At 43.7% G+C, this 18,573-nt stretch overlaps 1 protein-coding gene across 2 annotated transcripts in view; it reads right to left on the bottom strand.

The window, feature by feature from the left end:
* LOC138638126 (probable cation-transporting ATPase 13A4) overlaps positions 1–18,573 on the bottom strand; it is a 355,111-nt gene that overhangs the window by 47,888 nt on the left and 288,650 nt on the right. For both annotated transcript variants that reach the window (XM_069727157.1, XM_069727156.1), the window contains exons 26-27: positions 9,485–9,656; positions 618–799 (exon numbers count right to left, since the gene is read on the bottom strand). In XM_069727157.1, coding sequence (XP_069583258.1) covers positions 618–799; positions 9,485–9,656 — 354 coding nt within the window. The remainder of the gene's footprint in view (positions 1–617; positions 800–9,484; positions 9,657–18,573) is intronic.

Genomic DNA, 18,573 nt, shown 5'->3' on the forward strand with positions numbered 1-18,573 from the left:
ACGTAATACGATGAATTTCCGGAGATTCGACTTGAATTTGATCTTCCATGGATTGATCCGCTTATCTCTAATTATTACTTGTTGTCAGACTGTAGTTTAATTATTAACCAATAAAGTACTTGAAGAGCTCTTAACATACATCTTTTGATACAAATAATTTTGGCCCCGATTCATCAAGATCAGTGATTTTCACGCCAGTCTTGATAAGGGGACATGAGAGAGTCAGCTACTCCTGATTCATTATAGGTGCGGGATTGTTAGATGAGTGGCATGCACCTTCATGGGACTCATCACAAGTCTTACTTCAGTCATTGACTTTAGTAAGATTTCTGTCATAAGGAAGGCAATAGCTCTTCATGATTTAGATGTACTGTGGTGTCACACCCCCATCCCTACAAGGCTTCACTCATTTTGTCAGAGCTAGCGAAACTGGCATGAAAACGCCAAATGTTGCAACATTTTGGGCAACTAACTGTTGCCCCAAAATTTAGCAACTTTTCAAAGCAAAATACACCAGAATTCTGGTTAAATTGCTTTGATGAGTCGAGGCCTTTCAAAATCATATTTGCTATTTTATTTGTTTATTACATTCTTACGTTCTATAATTGTATACTTACAGTTAGTATATATTGGTTTTCGGAATGGTTTTCCCTTGGAGAACACAAAAGCAACAACCACACAGCTAATAGTTGTTACCGACCACAATGTTGTGGCTTCATAATTTTCATACTCAGAATATTCTGGAAATTCTGTGCTCCCATTTGTAAAGTTGAAATTACTAGCAATAGCTACACAAGCACTATAACAGAAGAAATAAATAATTCCATAAAGATAAGAATAATATAAATCAGACAATTATTATCCTTTATCTATGACAGTAGATTATCCAAACGAAAAGTTCTCAAAAATACCAATATGTGAAAAAAATCGCTTTGCTCCCAAGGCACAAAACACATGTAGTCATGTATGATCAGATATACTTACCGTATTAATCTCTATATATGTTTATTGATCTGCATATTATACAAGTGCAGCACATATTTAATTTTACCTATTGCTAATGGAAAATGTCCACAGGCCCATCCCTAGTGTCTATGCTGAGCATCTTCACTACGGTGGAACATTTAATTTTTCTACATCAAGGAATAGTGGAAATGAAGCATTTATCAGAATGGGAATCTCCAGAAAAACATTCAGACATTAAGTCAGTAGAGAATGGTTTGAGATTTCAGCTTTAAGTTATACAGAATTATGACAGTAGACTTGGACTATAATATACACTCAAATTACAATGTCAGACAATGGCTTTGTGAGTTATTCCTCAATATTATGTTATTCTTGGATTTGTTTGCAACGTAATAAGAAGAGATTCTAAAGGCCCCCAACATTTATATTAGACTAAAATCGTCCGGCCCCAATGATACTCATGGGTTCAATCAACACCCTAATGTGAATGGTGGCTCCAGCCAACTGATTGTCAGGTGTGACGCTGATCAGGTATGTCCGATTTCAGAATGATGATCAATTTCTATGCTGAACATAAGCTGTTATCAGACATGTCTCTGGGAAGTCAGGAGCGAATGAGTGGTCATGTGTATGGGAGACCCAGCTGTGATTGCTGTCAGGCAAACAATCGGCATCGTTCGACTGACAGCCATCTAATAAGTAGCGGGGCATTAACAATAAAGTAAAAAGAATAAATCTAATGCCCAGCTGTGGATGAGTATATCATTTACATAATGCCCACAGTGGCACAGGCCTCTTAGCTGAACCTACTGTAAGTTCAGTTTTTATTTACTTCACAAAATATGTCTACACTAGATATTAGATTTCAATTTTTTTCTGATAACATTTTGACTAAAGTAACAGATAAAGTGGCTCCAAACAGGGTCTTCACTTCACATTAGTTAAAGGTGTTCCTTGAGACATGTACTAAAATAAATAATACACATTTAAATATTACATATTTTTCTAAATACCATTATTCATCAAAAATTTATGCTTTAGCTACTGCATTCTGTCAGGATTCAAAGATGGTAGCTGCGGAAGTGCCCGCTAGGGCCATGGGGTACTCGGGACAGGTCTGGTGGTCATTAAGGGGGTAGTCACGGTGGCGGTGACCCGGTTTGTGGCCCTGGGCATCCAAGTTAAAGGGAAAGTCTTTAAAGGGGTTGTTCTGAATAAAGAATGTTCATGACGCCACTTGTGGTACTCAGTCAGGGATGACTGACGCTGCTTAAAGTGGTCCACTGGGGATGTTATGGTGGCAGGGATGGTATGGCTCCCCACAGGTGAAGCTTAGTCCCCAGGGCTCCCGGTGAAATAGGCAAAGATGACAGACGGTGTAGTGCCGGAAAGAATTGGAGGACACAAGGTTGCAGTCTCTTTACCTTTTACTGGTAGTAAACAGACACAGTCCAGGGTATGGATCACAGGTGATGGTGAGGTCCGAGCAGCCTGGAAGCGATTCGGAATCCCCTTAGCCAGGTGGGGTTGGAAGCCTTCCTTACTGCACTGTGTTTTGAGTCCCTTGCTGCCTTAGGCTTCACACAAGGTCCTCTCTTTCTCTCTGTCCCTTTAAGTAGGACACTACCCGCATGGCAGGCAACTTGAGCCATTTTACAGGTGTGCCTTCTCGTGGTGACTCTGGGCTCTATATACTGATGTGCCTATGGGTGTTAACGCTGGACAGGCGACTTGAAATCTCTTGCCTGCCGGTTTCTGCTGTGGGGCATAGAGTTACCCCCACAACCTCAGAATTCTGGCATCCGGTATTCTGTGCTGATTCTGGAGTGAGCCACTCATGGCTCCACTCCCAGTATCTTTCCTCTCCTTTTGCCTCTTCTCCCCTCACAGTCTCAAACAAACTGCTCTGTCAGGAGCTGCAGAACCTCATGACTGTGTAGCACCCCAGGTACAGTGATGTTGCTTTTTCTTCGGGGAAGGTAATGTCAGGCTCAAAGGTAATGGAATTCTCTTCACCAGGTAAGGCACCCACGTGCAACATATTCTGAAACCAGGCCAGGAGGGGGAGCTCAGGACTCGAATTCAGGGGAGCTTCCTTCAAATATGTATATATGTCCTGACCTATAGGAGGAGTTAGTTAGTTGGTCCAGGGAGACCAAGCAGAGCAGACGTCTAGGAGAGACGCAGAGCAGACAGAGAGTAGCTGCAGCCTTTGGGAAAGTAAATCACAAGAAATTTCCCTTAAATAAATATATCCCTATAGAAAGGGATAATATACCACTAAACAAGATAATATATCACATTTTTTGGTGATTAAAATTTAATTAATCCCAAACAGAGTGGTAATTAGATATAAAAAATTTTTTTTATTAACAACAGGTTAAAATTACATGCAGTAAGAAAAAGGTGCTAGATTCAACTTGTAGAGGGACTGGTTTGCCATAGGAAATTCCAACCAATTGGCCATACACAAAAATACACACCTATAAAAAAGGTATAACAATGCTCCACAAGCAGATACTCAAAGTGCAGATTGCACCACATGGGGAATATAAACAAACTGCCCCTAACCATAACACTTAGTTGAGGCTACACTAGTGTGCTCCATAGTAATAAAAGAGATGAGGCATGAATATAAGACCCCTAAGATGATATGAGGAAGAAACCTCGGACTTGCAACCTACCCTGGACCCGGAGCTTCTCTCCGCAGAGATGGAGGAGCTGGCCCAGCAACTTCTAAAGCCCCAGATGACAGCGGTGGCCGCTTGGAAAGAATCTCTGGTCCAGAGAATGATGACCACCCGACTGCAATGTCAGCACTCACCAGCCGTGTCCCTGGCCCCAGTGGAGCTTGCACCTTCGACTTTGGTGGAGTGGGAAAGCGACACACTGCTGGAGAGACACCGACGGAGAACCTGGACCTCACGACAGCTGACCCGACAGAGCCGGAAAGTGAGGCCCAGCCAGAAAGCGAGACGCCGAACACAGAGACGACCACGCCGCAGCACCAGGCCCTGCAGCCCGCGGACCAGGAGTGGCAACAAGACATTCTGACCCCAGCGGAGGAGGCAAAATAAGACATTGGCACTGGCGAGAAAGGTATGTAAACTGCCCCAGTAGCTGAAGACACTTTAGTGGGACCACTAGCACCCCCCACCAACCTTAGTGCTTAACCCTAGAACGCATACCCATAGGAATCTACACATTCATGCACCTGGGGCCTTTTAGGCCTGTTTACAATTATCATGGAATAACTCAAATAAAAATACTTTTCAAAGTTCATTGCAAAGTAAGGATGCATTTCCACTAGCGAAGGGGTACGCCAGGATGGGATTCCGTAATGGATCTGACCTCCTGGTGACCCCAGCTAAGTCTGGCGGACGCATACCTGGGGCCTCGCAGGCCTGCCAGGTTACTTGTTTTCTATTTTCTGTAAAATTACTTTAGTTAGAATTTTGAAACTCTAGGTATTCCTCAGGTATATAGTTGTTAGTAAATTCCAGTTGTTCATATATTTTTATGTTATAGGCATTTCGGTATAACAACCTTTTTTTGGGACTACCCCATGTTCACGCACCTGGGGCCTTTTAGGCCTGTGTGCAAATAACACCGAATAACTCAAATAAAAATACTTTTCAAAATGTATTTTACAATTGCAAGGTAAGGATGCATTCCAACTAGCGCTGGGGTCCGCCAGGAGGGAATCCGTAATGGATCTGACCTCCTGGTAACCCCAGCTAAGACTGGCGGAATCCCGCCATTCCGGCAGCCTTAGCTTGAGTTACCAGGAGGTCAGATCCATTATGGATCCCCTTCTGGCGAACCCCAGCGCTACTGGGAACACAGACTAAGATGTGTATATTTCAAAACATAATTATGTGCATAAAACAACAAAAAAGTAAGTAAACGGGCACGGCAAATATAGGCATTGTATATGCAATTTTGTTATGAAAACATTTTTTGGTTGTAGCAAACTTGGTGCAGAAATATTTATTTGTAACTTTACATATTCCCCCGACAATTCTCGCATATTATTTTTTCGGCTGAATGTTCCTTGCATACATTTTGTCCGCAAGTAGAACAGAAATGCTCCGATTTTCTTTCCTTCTTTGCTGGACAAATATAGCAGCGCTTTCTTTTTTTTTCTCTGTGCTCTGGATGTTCCAGAAAGCATATTCCACATCGGATCATTGCCTCCGTAATTTGCCTTGATAAGCATATCATGCTGCTTCTCTCCATCATAGTAGCATCAAAAGTTCATAACAAAGTTCTGTCAAAAATAGACATCTCTTGTCTTTCCTGTTGGCATGGAATTCTGGATTAGTTTGACAATAAACAATGTAGCTATTGAGGGCTGACACATCAAGGATATTGGGAAAAAAGGGCAACAGGCCAACGTTTAGTCTGCCTTTTGCACGAATACTCTCCAATCATTTCGTCCATCTTGTCGACACCTCCTTTTGTCTTATTATAATGCAGAATGATTTCAGGTTTTTTTTCCTGTCATTGGTGTCAATACTTCCATCATGATGCATTGTACTCAGTAATATCACAGATTTTTCTTTCTTGGCTTTATAAGACACCATTGTTGCTTGATTGCAGAAACCAAATACACTCTCATAGATTGTTCGCTGTGCATTGTGCTTCATGATTGGAGGAATTTTGCGGCGGTTTGGCCTCATAGTACCAACAAGTGTAAGTTGCTTCTGAAGCAAAAAATTGGCCATTTGAAAATTGGTAAAGTAATTATCCATTGTAATATTTTTTTCCTGAATTGAAAATTGGTAGACCAAGTGTTTTTAGAGTGTTTAGAGAGATTTTTAGAGTCATAAAAGTTCTTCCCCAGCAATAATACAGACAAAAAGACTGAGTATCACATGTAAACCTAGTACAGGCCTAAAAGGCCCCAGGTGCGTGAATATGGGGTAGTCCCAAAAAAAGGTTGTTATACCGAAATGTCTGTAACATAAAAATATATGAATAACTGGAAATTACTAACAACTATATACCTGAGGATTACCTAGATTTTCAAAATTCTAACTAAAGTACTTTTACAGAAAATAGAAAACAAGTAACCTGGCAGGCCTGCGAGGCCCCAGGTATGCGTTCTAGGGTTAAATTACAACTGCCATAACCTGGGATCGTATGACTGATGCATGTGACACATTAACTGAGCCAATGACCTCTGTAACATCGCCCCTGAAGGCATGCAGGCCCAAAGAGACAGTTACTTGTAAGCACCCTAGTACAGACCTCATGGGATTCCCAATAGAGGCCCTATCAGCAGCTAATGAAGTGCAATTGATTGACAAGGAGGACTATTGTAGACAGCAGATCCTTAAACTAGCAGCGGAGGAGAGACAACGCCAAACTTAATGGGAGGCCATGAAACAAAAGAACCTGTTAGCCAAAGCCCAATCCTGCACCATTAAACCTGCCGGTAGGTGACCTATTAGATCTGGAACTGTAGTCTCCCTGATCGTGATTTATACCCAGGTGACAAAGTGACTTATACCCGGCACCATGGAGGAAGGGGATACTATGCCCTTCATGTTAAATGGTGCCATGGACAGCTTAACTACACCAGTGTAGCCACTAAAAGTGGAACACAAACCCAGGCTACACAAACACCAAATGCTGAACAATTTTCAATAGGGTCACCAGTTATGACATCCTTTAATGGACTTCCCCAGTCTGGAAGCTGTACACGCCAGGACGCGCCCTGGAAGAAGCAGAAGTAAAGGACATTCACCTGCGTGAACTAACTGCTGTATATATGTTGTTTTGATGTTTTTCTCTGCAGTATACATGGACAAGTGTTCCCTGGAAACTATTTTCTAAATAGTTTTGCACCTGTTCCGGTGCCCCTTTGCTTTGATATTGCCGCGCGCTGGAAGCGTGAGCAAGCCTGAACATATATATATATATATATATATATATATATATATATATATATATATACATATATATATATACCTGTTTTGCCTACAGGAGCAAAACTGCATGCCACAGAAGAGACCAGGACTGGTCAATGTGCTTTGCTTATTACAATGTTTGCACTTTTACCTGTGTGCACTTCTGTTTATTGTTATGTTTTGCAACTTTCAAAAATCGCACCTCCCATAAAGGGATGCTTCAGTTAAACTTTAAACCTGTTGACATGCATGTCACAAAAATGTATTTCTAACCTGTAATACCTGTTTGTCTTTTCCCAGTCCGTGAGTACTGGTGAATTCTTATCGCCAGGTAAGGCACCCACATGCAACATATTCTGAATCCAGGCCAGGAGGGGGAACTCAGGACTCGAATTCAGGGGAACTTTCTTCAAATATGTATATATGTCCTGACCTGTAGGAGGAGTTAGTTAGTTGGTCTAGGGAGACCAAGGAGAGAAGACGTCTAGGAAAGATGCAGAGCAGACAGAGAGGCCTGGCAGCCACGAAGGAGCTGCAGCATTTGGGAAAGGACAGATAACCTAGAAGGGTTGCATGTGGAGTACGTGGGGAGGAAAGGAGCAAAAGGAGAGGAACAGGGCTCAGAGGGGAACTGTTACCAGGCACCCTCAGAGCGGAAGCGCAGGACTGGGTACCTGGAGCACAAGGCTTTTGTGAGACTCTAGGACACAGAGCATAACCGGAGGGACAGGAACAGTATGTAATTGGCCCACACCACGCCTGAGACGCAGCAGCAACTAAGGAGCCCGGGGCATGATAGTCCCTGTAAAACGGCTCAAACTGCCCATCGTGCAGGTACCTGTCACAGGACAGGGGGAAACTGGAGGACCCTGTAGGAAGCTTCAGGCAGCAGGGACTTCACCTTCAATGGTGCTGGAGGAAAGGCTCACGGACCTCACCTGGAGAACGGGACCCTCCATTGCCTCTGAGCTGGCTGGGCCATACCACCATGCCTGGTGCCCTGGACTGTGGCCAGCAAACTACAGTAAACCAGTTAAAGACTTACAACTGTCTCCTCTATTTATTCATCATCACATACCATCATCTTAGCCATACCCCAGGGACCCCGCTTCACCTGTGGGAAGTGTAACATCCATGCTGCCTCAACATCCCCCAGGGGACCCCTTCAATGCAGCATCAGTCCCACTACTGACCGAGCACCACAGGTGGCGTCACGACAGACTTTGAACATTTTCCCCTTTAAAGACCGTTCCCCTTTAACGTTGAGCCCCAGGGCCACGGACTGGGTTGCAGCCACCATGACATTCCACTTGACACCAGACCCAGTACCGAGTACCCCACTACCCTGACTGGGTGACTCATCTGCACGGCCCCACCTCTCCTTTAGACTGACTACCTAACTCCTCCTCCAGCCAGAATATATAGGGAAGCCCCCCTGAAACTGGGTCTAGAGCTCCCCCTTCTGGCCTGGAGTCAGAACAGTGTTGTGTGTACATGTCACCTGTTAAAGGTATCCCTGTCGTTTCCAGGCAAAGCATCACCTTACCCGTGAGGAAGGCAATACTACTGTGACAGCTGGACTCCCAGGGTGTCACACTGCCATCAAGCACAACCCAGCCTAGATTTTAAAGGAGGTAGGAAGGGGCTGGAAGAGACAGAGGTTGAGTAAGAGCAGTGTCCTGTCACATTCCTCAGTTCAGTCAACCTGACAGGACACTGAATGGAGCTGAAGTAAAGCAAAAGATAAACATTCTTCTTTAGCTGACTGAACATGAACATCCATCTCAGTTAGCCTACAGTTTTAGTGTGTCCATCTCGGGCTTCCCGCAGTCTGTCCTACTGCATGTTCTGGCAGTAGCCATGTTTAAAATCCTGACAGAGTGCAGTAGATAAAACATACGTTTTTGCTAAATAAGGTATTTAGAAAAATGTTTAATATTTAAATGTATATTACTGGTATTTATTTATTTTATTGCATTTCAGAGAACCCCTTTAAATCACCCACCAGTGTTTTGTTTATTTCAGCACTGGAGTGATGCTACTACCGTTTGGTCCCTGCACTTAGTAATATACTTACCAGCTGCCGTTCTCAACTCTTCCTGATGCTGCAATGGTCTCGCGTCACCATCTTGTGACCGCAACTTCTGACTGACTGTAAGTGAGAGGTAATGGTCACAAGCTCTCAATGTAAGTCTATGAGAGTCTCATTCTGGTCCTGTTCTGGCTTTCATAAACTTACATTAAGTTGTGACTTTTGGATCGCTCAGCAAACACTGGAGCTATCCGGCAGGTCACAAATTGCTGGAGACTGACCAGTGCAGCGCCATGATCAGATGAAGATGGCGGCTGGTGAGTATAAGACTAAGTGCAGGTACGTCAGATTAGAGATTCCACTCCAGGGCTGTAATTTTAAAAAAATGCTGGAGTGGTTCTTTAAGACAAGCTAAGATTGCATTTTGGCCATGCAGAGATGCAACTTTCTGAAAAAAGTTACACAAGTACTGCCTTACATCTAAATATCATTCCCCAGGCTGAGCAGCTGGTTGGTGCCTCCCCAGCACCCAGCTATAGCTATGTCCCTGTTCATTTGGAATATACAGTACCTGTAGTTAGATGTGCTGTACCATGGCTGCTTCTGCAGGATTACGAAGGCGCAGATCTGAATGGCCATATTTAGAAGAATGTTAAACATTACAGATAACAGTAGAGGAGGGGATATCAGCTGTGCTGGAGGTCTGTAAGGAGCCAGTTTGGGATAAGCTTGTGTTAAACTCACTGTTATAAGATAGGTAGAGAAAAAGGGACAATACAATTAATGTGCAACATTTTACATATTTTCATGTCAATTACCTGTTAGACCCTCCGCAAAGCAAGATCAGGTCAACTCATAAGTACAGATGAGACTATCATGAAGTGTTAGTGTAATTTGTTTTTTGTTTGTTTTTTTTAAATTAAACTCCTGACTCAACATTATCCTGACTTTACATTAAGTAACTTCTGCACTATGAAAATATGTATACCTTACAAAGGATCCATTGTATTATCACCGTTATCGAGCTCATAGACCTTCCCGTAATACTTTATCAAATCAGAACACATAGCACTATCGCTAAATTCTACTTCTGGTTGTTGACAATAAACCGCCATAAGCATGTAGTTATGAAATCATGACCGCCATTACAATTCTCTACAATATTGTCCAATATGAACGAATGGGTGCAGCCTGATTCTCCTGCTGGGGGTATTCTGTGCTAAAGAACAACAGTACGAAAATAAATAATAAAACAGAGCAGCACTGTAAAGTCTAAGCTTATTTGTTCTGCTAAGGCTTAAGTGCTCTAATATTACCATTCTAATTAGTGAGCATGTAAGAGTATGTGTGCATTGGTCGAATAGAATAGGAATGTAACTTTGTAAACACTTAAGCACCAGACCTGATTCCATACAAAGACAGTTTTCTAGCCCCTTCTCATTTCAGTTAACGTTCTACAGTATGTGTTGATGAGGTGGTGAAATTCTGTCTTATGCAAGGCATTAAACAGAAACTTTTTGTTCTTTCATTGAGACTATTCAAGTTTCTGTGCAATCTTCTGATAAGGCCAGAATGTATACCTAGGCTCTCATCTGTTATCTAAGAATCCCTCCCATTCCATTTTTTATTAGCTAAACCTGTGCAATTGTGTGTGTACTGCGGTCTAATGTCATTTTGTTAATATACTCACCAATTGCTGTCTTTCCCGTTTCCAGCACCGATTTGGTCCTTTTCTAGGTCACATGACAGCGATTCTGACTCATCCGATCACAATGGGGTCTACGTGTGAGCCGGAAGTCGCTACTAGGGTTCGCTCACACTTTTCCATAGAAATAATCTGTGTGTTGACCGTGTGCAGTTGAGTTTTTTCTCCCCGTCAGCTATTAATCTTTCACAGGACCATTTACAGTTTCCCATCTTACAGATTTGCAATCTATCAATAAAAATTTGATGCCACACTGATGGTCTGTATGGCATCCGATTTTTTTTCTTACACCCATCAGATTTCAGAGAGAAATTGCAGCACGCTGCAATTTTTTTCTCATTCCAAACACAGCTGAGAAAAAATACACAGAACTACACTGCCTCATTGAATAACGTTAATCCGATTTTTTTATTAGACTGCACTGTTCCGAGTTATGAGCCATTGTAAGTGAGCCCTTACAATGTAATCGTATGGAGCCTTGTTCTGACACTCCATAAACTTATACTGTAATATCAACTTCCGGCTCACGCATAGAGCTCAGAATGAACCCACAATTCGTAATAACCATCATTCGACCCAGAAGTGGACTGAAACGGTATCGGAAAATGGGGAAGATGGCATTTTAAAAAATATTAATGCACCTACACTGCAGTAAACACAAATTTACACAGGTGTGTTAGGTGTCGAGTTCCCGCCGCTGCACAGGGGGAATCTTGAACCATGTCTGCTGCGGTCTCCCATTCTCCTCCAACCACAGTGGAGTCAGCTCAGCAGAGACATCGGTCCCAATGTCTGGCTCAAGCTGATACTGTGCGAATGGTTACTGCTGCCTTTCCTGGCTCTGCTTTTGTAGCCAGCACTGTTCAGCAGCAAGCAGGCCTTTCTGGGACTAAGGCTACTTTCACACTTGCGTCGTTTGGGCTACGTCACAATGCATCGTTTCGGAGAAAAAAACGCATCCTGGAAAGTTGTCCGCAGGATGCGTTTTTTCTCCATGGACTTGCATTAGCGATGCATTGCGACGTATGGCCACATGTCGCATCCGTCGTGCAATGGATGCGTCGTATTTTGGCAGCCGCGACGCACAAAAAAACATTCAATGTAACTTTTTTTGGGCGTCGAGTCAGCCACTTTCGACTGCGCATGCGCATCCGAAACTCCATCCCCTCCTCCCCAGATCTCACAATGGGCAGCGGATGTGTTGTTCAACTGCATCCGCTGCCCACGTTGTGCTAAATTTAGCACAACATCCGTCGGTACGTCGGGCCGACGGTTTGCGATGGCCCCTTACCGACGGAAGTGTGAAAGTAGCCTCAGACCTGCTTTTTCCATACTGAGCATTGCTACGGGAAGACCTCCCATTGGAGGTTGGGGCTCACATGCTCAGGTCCTGTTGCGGCTCCTATTGGACCATCAGGAAATTCCTGGAGCGCTACTGTTATAAAAGGTTTGCATGGCCGCTTGGCCATGTGCTAGTATAAACTCAATTACTTGTGTGTCTGTAGATGAATGCCTGTTGATGGATGAAAGCTCCGAATCATTCGCATTCCTAGTGTTGTTGCCTGCTCGCGAATGGTGGAAGTTACCTAGCGCCAGACAGTGCTACTCTGCACATCGAGCACACAATGCAGCGTCTCTTAACAGTGACCGCCAGTGCGGCGCCATGCGCTTAGTGCAATTTCCTGGCCCTGGTTAGGGTGGTTAGTGGCGTCCGCCAGCGCGGCATACGCACTCTTGTGCGATAAATTATTAGTTTAGTTCTACCCCTGAAACCACAGGAATGGTGTCAAGCGTAAGAAGTCTAGAGGAACTCTTTCCCCGTATCTTGGGACAGAGTTCTGTGACCCTTTATTGTGCTCTCTGTACGGTATTGCGTCCCTGTGACGCAACAAGGCTCGCTTCCTTCATACTGGTGAAGCTAACCCGTGTGTGTATTCTCATTATACCGCCATCTAGTCCGCCATTACCGAGCAGCAGGTGTCCTTTCTGCACGGTGGACCCCGGACTGCAAACACACCTCATATCCTCTCTAAATATTATTTGGTGCATTCCACCAGTCCTAATATTACACTAGCGCCAGGGTCTGGCTAGTAATGGCGGACGAAGAGCGAATGCAGCGGTACATCCAGCAGCTGGAGGGCAGGTTGGCGGCTCTCGAGCACACAACCTCAGATGTTACCACAGTAGCTGTTCATGCTGCTGGCTTGGCTGCAGCCCCTTTGTCCACTGCGACCCCTGTTCTGACTTTATCCCACCTCCCACAGCCAGATAAATACTCTGGTGATAGCAAGTCTTGTAGGGGGTTCGTGAGTGGGCGATTCACCTAGAGCTCCTGGCGGCATGTTTCCCCTCAAGTGGGATTCATTATTTCTCTCTTGTCGGACAGGGCATTGGAGTGGGCTACACCACTGTGGGAGCGCGACAATCATGTGGTGCAGAGTGCTCTGAGGTTTCTGAGCACCCTGAAACAGGTCTTTTTGGGATCCCAAGTCACCCATGATATGGTGCTCCAACTGCTGGCATTAACACAGGGTTCATCCATGGTCAGTCATTTTTCCATCCACTTCCGGACTTTAGCATCTGAGCAGGAGTGGCCGGATAAAGCCCTCATCCCTGTATTTTGGAGGGGGCTGGCTGACCATGTGAAGGGCGTCTTGGCCACTAGGTAGATTCTTGCAACACTGGAGGAGCTAACAACTATATCTACCCGCATCAACCTTCGTTTTAGCAAGCAAAGGTTGGAGCGAGCCCTGTGTAGGCAGAGGTTTTGGCTGGCTACCACATTTGCCAAACCTCTGGGATCTCCGGTCCAGGCGTCCGAGCCATATGAGGCTGTGGAGGTGTCAAGAGCGGGTTCTAAGTCCTGGACCGCTCGTGCACTCGAGGTCTGTCCGGTCTGCCAGCCGTCGGGTCATTATGCCAGGAAATGTCCCCAGTGGTCAGGAAAACGTCACTGTCTAGTGGTAGTAGGAAGAGGTACACTAGAAGCGGCAACGTTTTCATCCAAATTGTCCTTCAGGGAACAATTACATTAGGCCCATCTACTCATACGGTAGAGCTTTGCATGGATTCCGGGGTGGAGGGCAACTTCATGTCTTCTGCCTTCCCCCAACAGCACGCAATACCTCTGGTGATGCGCGCCAAACCAGTGATCGTACGAGTGGTGAATGGGTCGATACTGCCCTCACAGATAACACACCAGACCATCCCATTTACTCTTTCTATGTCACCATCCCATCAAGAGATTATCTCTTTACTCGTCATTCCTGAGGGAATTGAGGAGGTCCTGTTAGGGATACCTTGGCTACGGTACCACTCCCCTCATATAGAGTGGTCCACAGGCAGAATTTTGGGATGGAGCGAATCTTGTGAGGGTAGATGTCAGAGGGAGTGCGTTCAGGTTGCTACTACTGAGGTACCCGCAGATCTTTCCTCTCTCCCCAAGCACTATTGGCCTTAGGCGGGTGTGTTTTCCAAGAGGGCTGCGGAGACCCTTCCACCTCACCACCCCTACGACTGTCCTATTGACCTCTTGCCTGGTGCTGAGCCTCCCCGGGGTCGAGTCTATCCGTTATCTCTCCCGGAGATGGAGGCAATGTCTCAGTATATCCAGGAGAATATGGCAAAAGGATTCATTAGGAATTCAGTGTCAAGCCCCCTAGGTATTGACCAAACCATCAATATAATCCAAAAAATTGGGGGCAGCACACAATTCAGAGTGAAAAAAATAGTACCATTTAATAGCCAATCATGACGACTTTCTGGTTCTAAAGTAAAAACCTTTTTCAAGCAATACAAAAGTGCTAGTGCAAGATATTTAACGTGTTAATTACCAAAAGTGTTTAACCATATTTACATAAGAATTAAAATAGAAAATGATAAACATACAGTAAATAAAATTCATCATGTTAAAATTCCAATAAAATGCAGTGCAGTGACACACAAAGATAACATCACATTTACTTTAAAGGGAACCTGTCACCCCGTTTTTTCAGTAGGAGATAAAAATACCATTAAATAGGGCCTGAGCTGTGCTTTACAATAAGGTATTTTTGTCCCCTGATTCCCTACCTATGCTGCCGAAATCTCGGCTTCAGGAAAATGGCCGCCGCAATGTCCATCTGCGCACGCGTGGCATCCCGCGGCCATTTTCCTGAAGCCCCGGGAAGCAGGAGACTCCATCTGCGCACGCAGAAGATGGCCGCGCCCACCAAGAAACCGCTGAATAGCGGCGAGCACACTCTTTTTCTACAGCTGCGCAGTGCATTTGGCACTTGCGCATGCGAGAAGCACTACGCCACCAACGGGAACATAAGCAAGATGTGGGGGAGAAACAGCGCTGTGACCACACCCATCCGACCTGACCAGCCTGATTGACAGGCGAAAAAGGCCACTTTTGTAAGGTATTTCGGCAGCATAGGTAGGGAATCAGGGGACAAAAAATACCCTATTGTAAACACAGCTCAGGCCCTATTTAAAGGGAACCTGTCATCTGAATTTGGCGGGACTGGTTTTGGGTCATATGGGCGGAGTTTTCGGGTGCTTGATTCACCCTTTCCTTACCCGCTGGCTGCATGCTGGCTGCAATATTGGATTGAAGTTCATTCTCTGTCCTCCATAGTACACGCCTGCACAAGGCAAGATTGCCATACAGGCATGTACTACGGAGGACAGAGAATGAACTTCAATCCAATATTGCAGCCAGCATGCAGCCAGCGGGTAAGGAAAGGGTGAATCAAACACCCGAAAACTCCGCCCATATGACCCAAAACCAGTCCCGCCAAATTCAGGTGACAGAGTCCCTTTAACGGTATTTTTATCTCCTACTGAAAAAAACGGGGTGACAGGTTCCCTTTATAAAGTAAAATAACAAACAGAAAACATGCACAAAGACGCTCTGAAGTTGTTGGCACCATCTTAGTGAAGGAAGAGAACAGAAATATTCACCACTCATGCGTCAAGTAGTGCTGATAGCAAGTGCTGAAAGACGCTCACTTCCTTTTTGTTTTCATGACATGCAGAGTAGACCTAGTGAGACACCGATATCAGTGCACTTTCCATTAGTTTAAATGGGGTAAGTGATGATTTGATCAATTATGTACAGCTGCTTTCTGCTTGTTAATTAACAATTGTGAAGTTATATTTGTGTGTATATCACATATACATATATATTTATATATATGTGTGTGTATATCACATATACATATATATTTATATATATGTGTGTATATATATATATATATATATATATATATATAATTTCACATGCCCCAGACATATAATAAACTTGCACCCTTTAGTTCATTTAATGTGGCACTAAAGAGTGTATAACAATAACAAGGGAAATTCCTAGCCTCATAGCCAGTCTTGGTCATATCGCTGGACCACCAAACATCCCCTATGACTCCGCTCCACCAGCGCTGCCAATACCCCACATGTAAGCTGAATTCAGAACAGTAAGACAGACCCCCATTTGACGCAATCATTTTTTTCCCATTTTCCTTCTGAAAATTTGGGGTGCGTCTTATGGTCGGGTGCGTCTTATAGTTCCAAAAATATGGCAAATCAGCTGCTTTAAATCAATGAAAATGCACAATACAATATAACTTGTATTTGTTAACCCCTTCATGACCTAGTCTATTTTTACCTTAAAGGGACACTGTCACCTGAATTTGGAGGGAACAATCTTCAGCCATAGAGGCTATACAGGTCCTTCTCAAAAAATTAGCATATAGTGTTAAATTTCATTATTTACCATAATGTAATGATTACAATTAAACTTTCATATATTATAGATTCATTATCCACCAACTGAAATTTGTCAGGTCTTTTATTGTTTTAATACTGATGATTTTGGCATACAACTCCTGATAACCCAAAAAACCTGTCTCAATAAATTAGCATATTTCACCCATCCAATCAAATAAAAGTGTTTTTTAATAACAAACAAAAAAAACAACAAATAATAATGTTCAGTTATGCACTCAATACTTGGTCGGGAATCCTTTGGCAGAAATGACTGCTTCAATGCGGCGTGGCATGGAGGCAATCAGCCTGTGACACTGCTGAGATGTTATGGAGGCCCAGGATGCTTCAATAGCGGCCTTAAGCTCATCCAGAGTGTTGGGTCTTGCGTCTCTCAACTTTCTCTTCACAATATCCCACAGATTCTCTATAGGGTTCAGGTCAGGAGAGTTGGCAGGCCAATTGAGCACAGTAATACCATGGTCAGTAAACCATTTACCAGTGGTTTTGGCACTGTGAGCAGGTGCCAGGTCGTGCTGAAAAATGAAATCTTCATCTTCATAAAGCATTTCAGCCGATGGAAGCATGAAGTGCTCCAAAATCTCCTGATAGCTAGCTGCATTGACCCTGCCCTTGATGAAACACAGTGGACCAACACCAGCAGCTGACATGGCACCCCACACCATCACTGACTGTGGGTACTTGACACTGGGCTTCAGGCATTTTGGCATTTCCTTCTCCCCAGTCTTCCTCCAGACTCTGGCACCTTGATTTCCGAATGACATGCAAAATTTGCTTTCATCAGAAAAAAGTACTTGGGACCACTTAGCAACAGTCCAGTGCTGCTTCTCTGTAGCTCAAAAGTGGCTTTACCTGGGGAATGCGGCACCTGTAGCCCATTTCCTGCACACGCCTGTGCACGGTGGCTCTGGATGTTTCCACACCAGACTGCTTCCTCAGGTTCCCCAAGGTCTGGAATCGGTCCTTCTCCACAATCTTCCTCAGGGTCCGGTCTCCTCTTCTCGTTGTACAGCGTTTTCTGCCACATTGTTTCCTTCCAACAGACTTACCATTGAGGTGCCTTGATACAGCACTCTGGGAACAGCCTATTTGTTGAGAAATTTCTTTCTGGGTCTTACCCTCTTGCTTGAGGGTGTCAATGATGGCCTTCTTGACATCTGTCAGGACGCTAGTCTTACCCATGATGGGGGTTTTGAGTAATGAACCAGGCAGGGAGTTTATAAAAGCCTCAGGTATCTTTTGCATGTGTTTAGAGTTAATTAGTTGATTCAGAAGATTAGGGTAATAGGTCGTTTAGAGAACCTTTTCTTGATATGCTAATTTATTGAGACAGGTTTTTTGGGTTATCAGGAGTTGTATGCCAAAATCATCAGTATTAAAACAATAAAAGACCTGACAAATTTCAGTTGGTGGATAATGAATCTATAATATATGAAAGTTTAATTGTAATCATTACATTATGGAAAATAATGAAATTTAACACTATATGCTAATTTTTTGAGAAGGACCTGTAGATTTCCTTGCGCAGGCGTGTACTATGGAGGACAGAGAATGAACTTCAATCCAATATTGCAGCCAGTATGCAGCCAGCGGGTAAGGAAAGGGTGGATCAAACACCTGAAAACCCCGCCTCCATGGCTGAAGATTGTTCCCTCCAAATTCAGGTGACAGTGTCCCTTTAATGACCTGGCCATTTTTTGCAATTCTGACCAGTGTCCCTTTATGAGGTAATAACTCAAGAACGCTTCAACGGATCCTAGCGATTCTGAGAAAGTTTTTTCATCACATATTGAGCTTCATGATAATGGTAAATTTAGGTCAATAATTTTTGCGTTTATTTGTGAAAAAATGGAAATTTGGGGAAATTTCACAATTTTCAAATTTTGAATTTTTGTTCTGTTAAACCAGATATGTGACACAAAATAGTTAATAAATAACATTACCCACATGTCTACTTTATATCAGCACAATTTTGGAAACATTTTTTTTTGCTAGGAAGTTGTAAGGGTTAAAATTTGACCAGTGATTTCTCAATTTTACAACAAAAATTTACAAAACCATTTTTTTAGGGACCACCTCACATTTGAAGTCAGTTTGAGGGGTCTATATTGCTGAAAATACCCAAAAGTGACACCATTCTAAAACTGCACCCCTCAAGGTGCTCAAAACCACATTCAAGAAGTTTAGTA

The sequence above is a fragment of the Ranitomeya imitator genome, chromosome 5, assembly GCF_032444005.1.
Source record: "Ranitomeya imitator isolate aRanImi1 chromosome 5, aRanImi1.pri, whole genome shotgun sequence".
Lineage (NCBI taxonomy): Eukaryota > Metazoa > Chordata > Amphibia > Anura > Dendrobatidae > Ranitomeya > Ranitomeya imitator.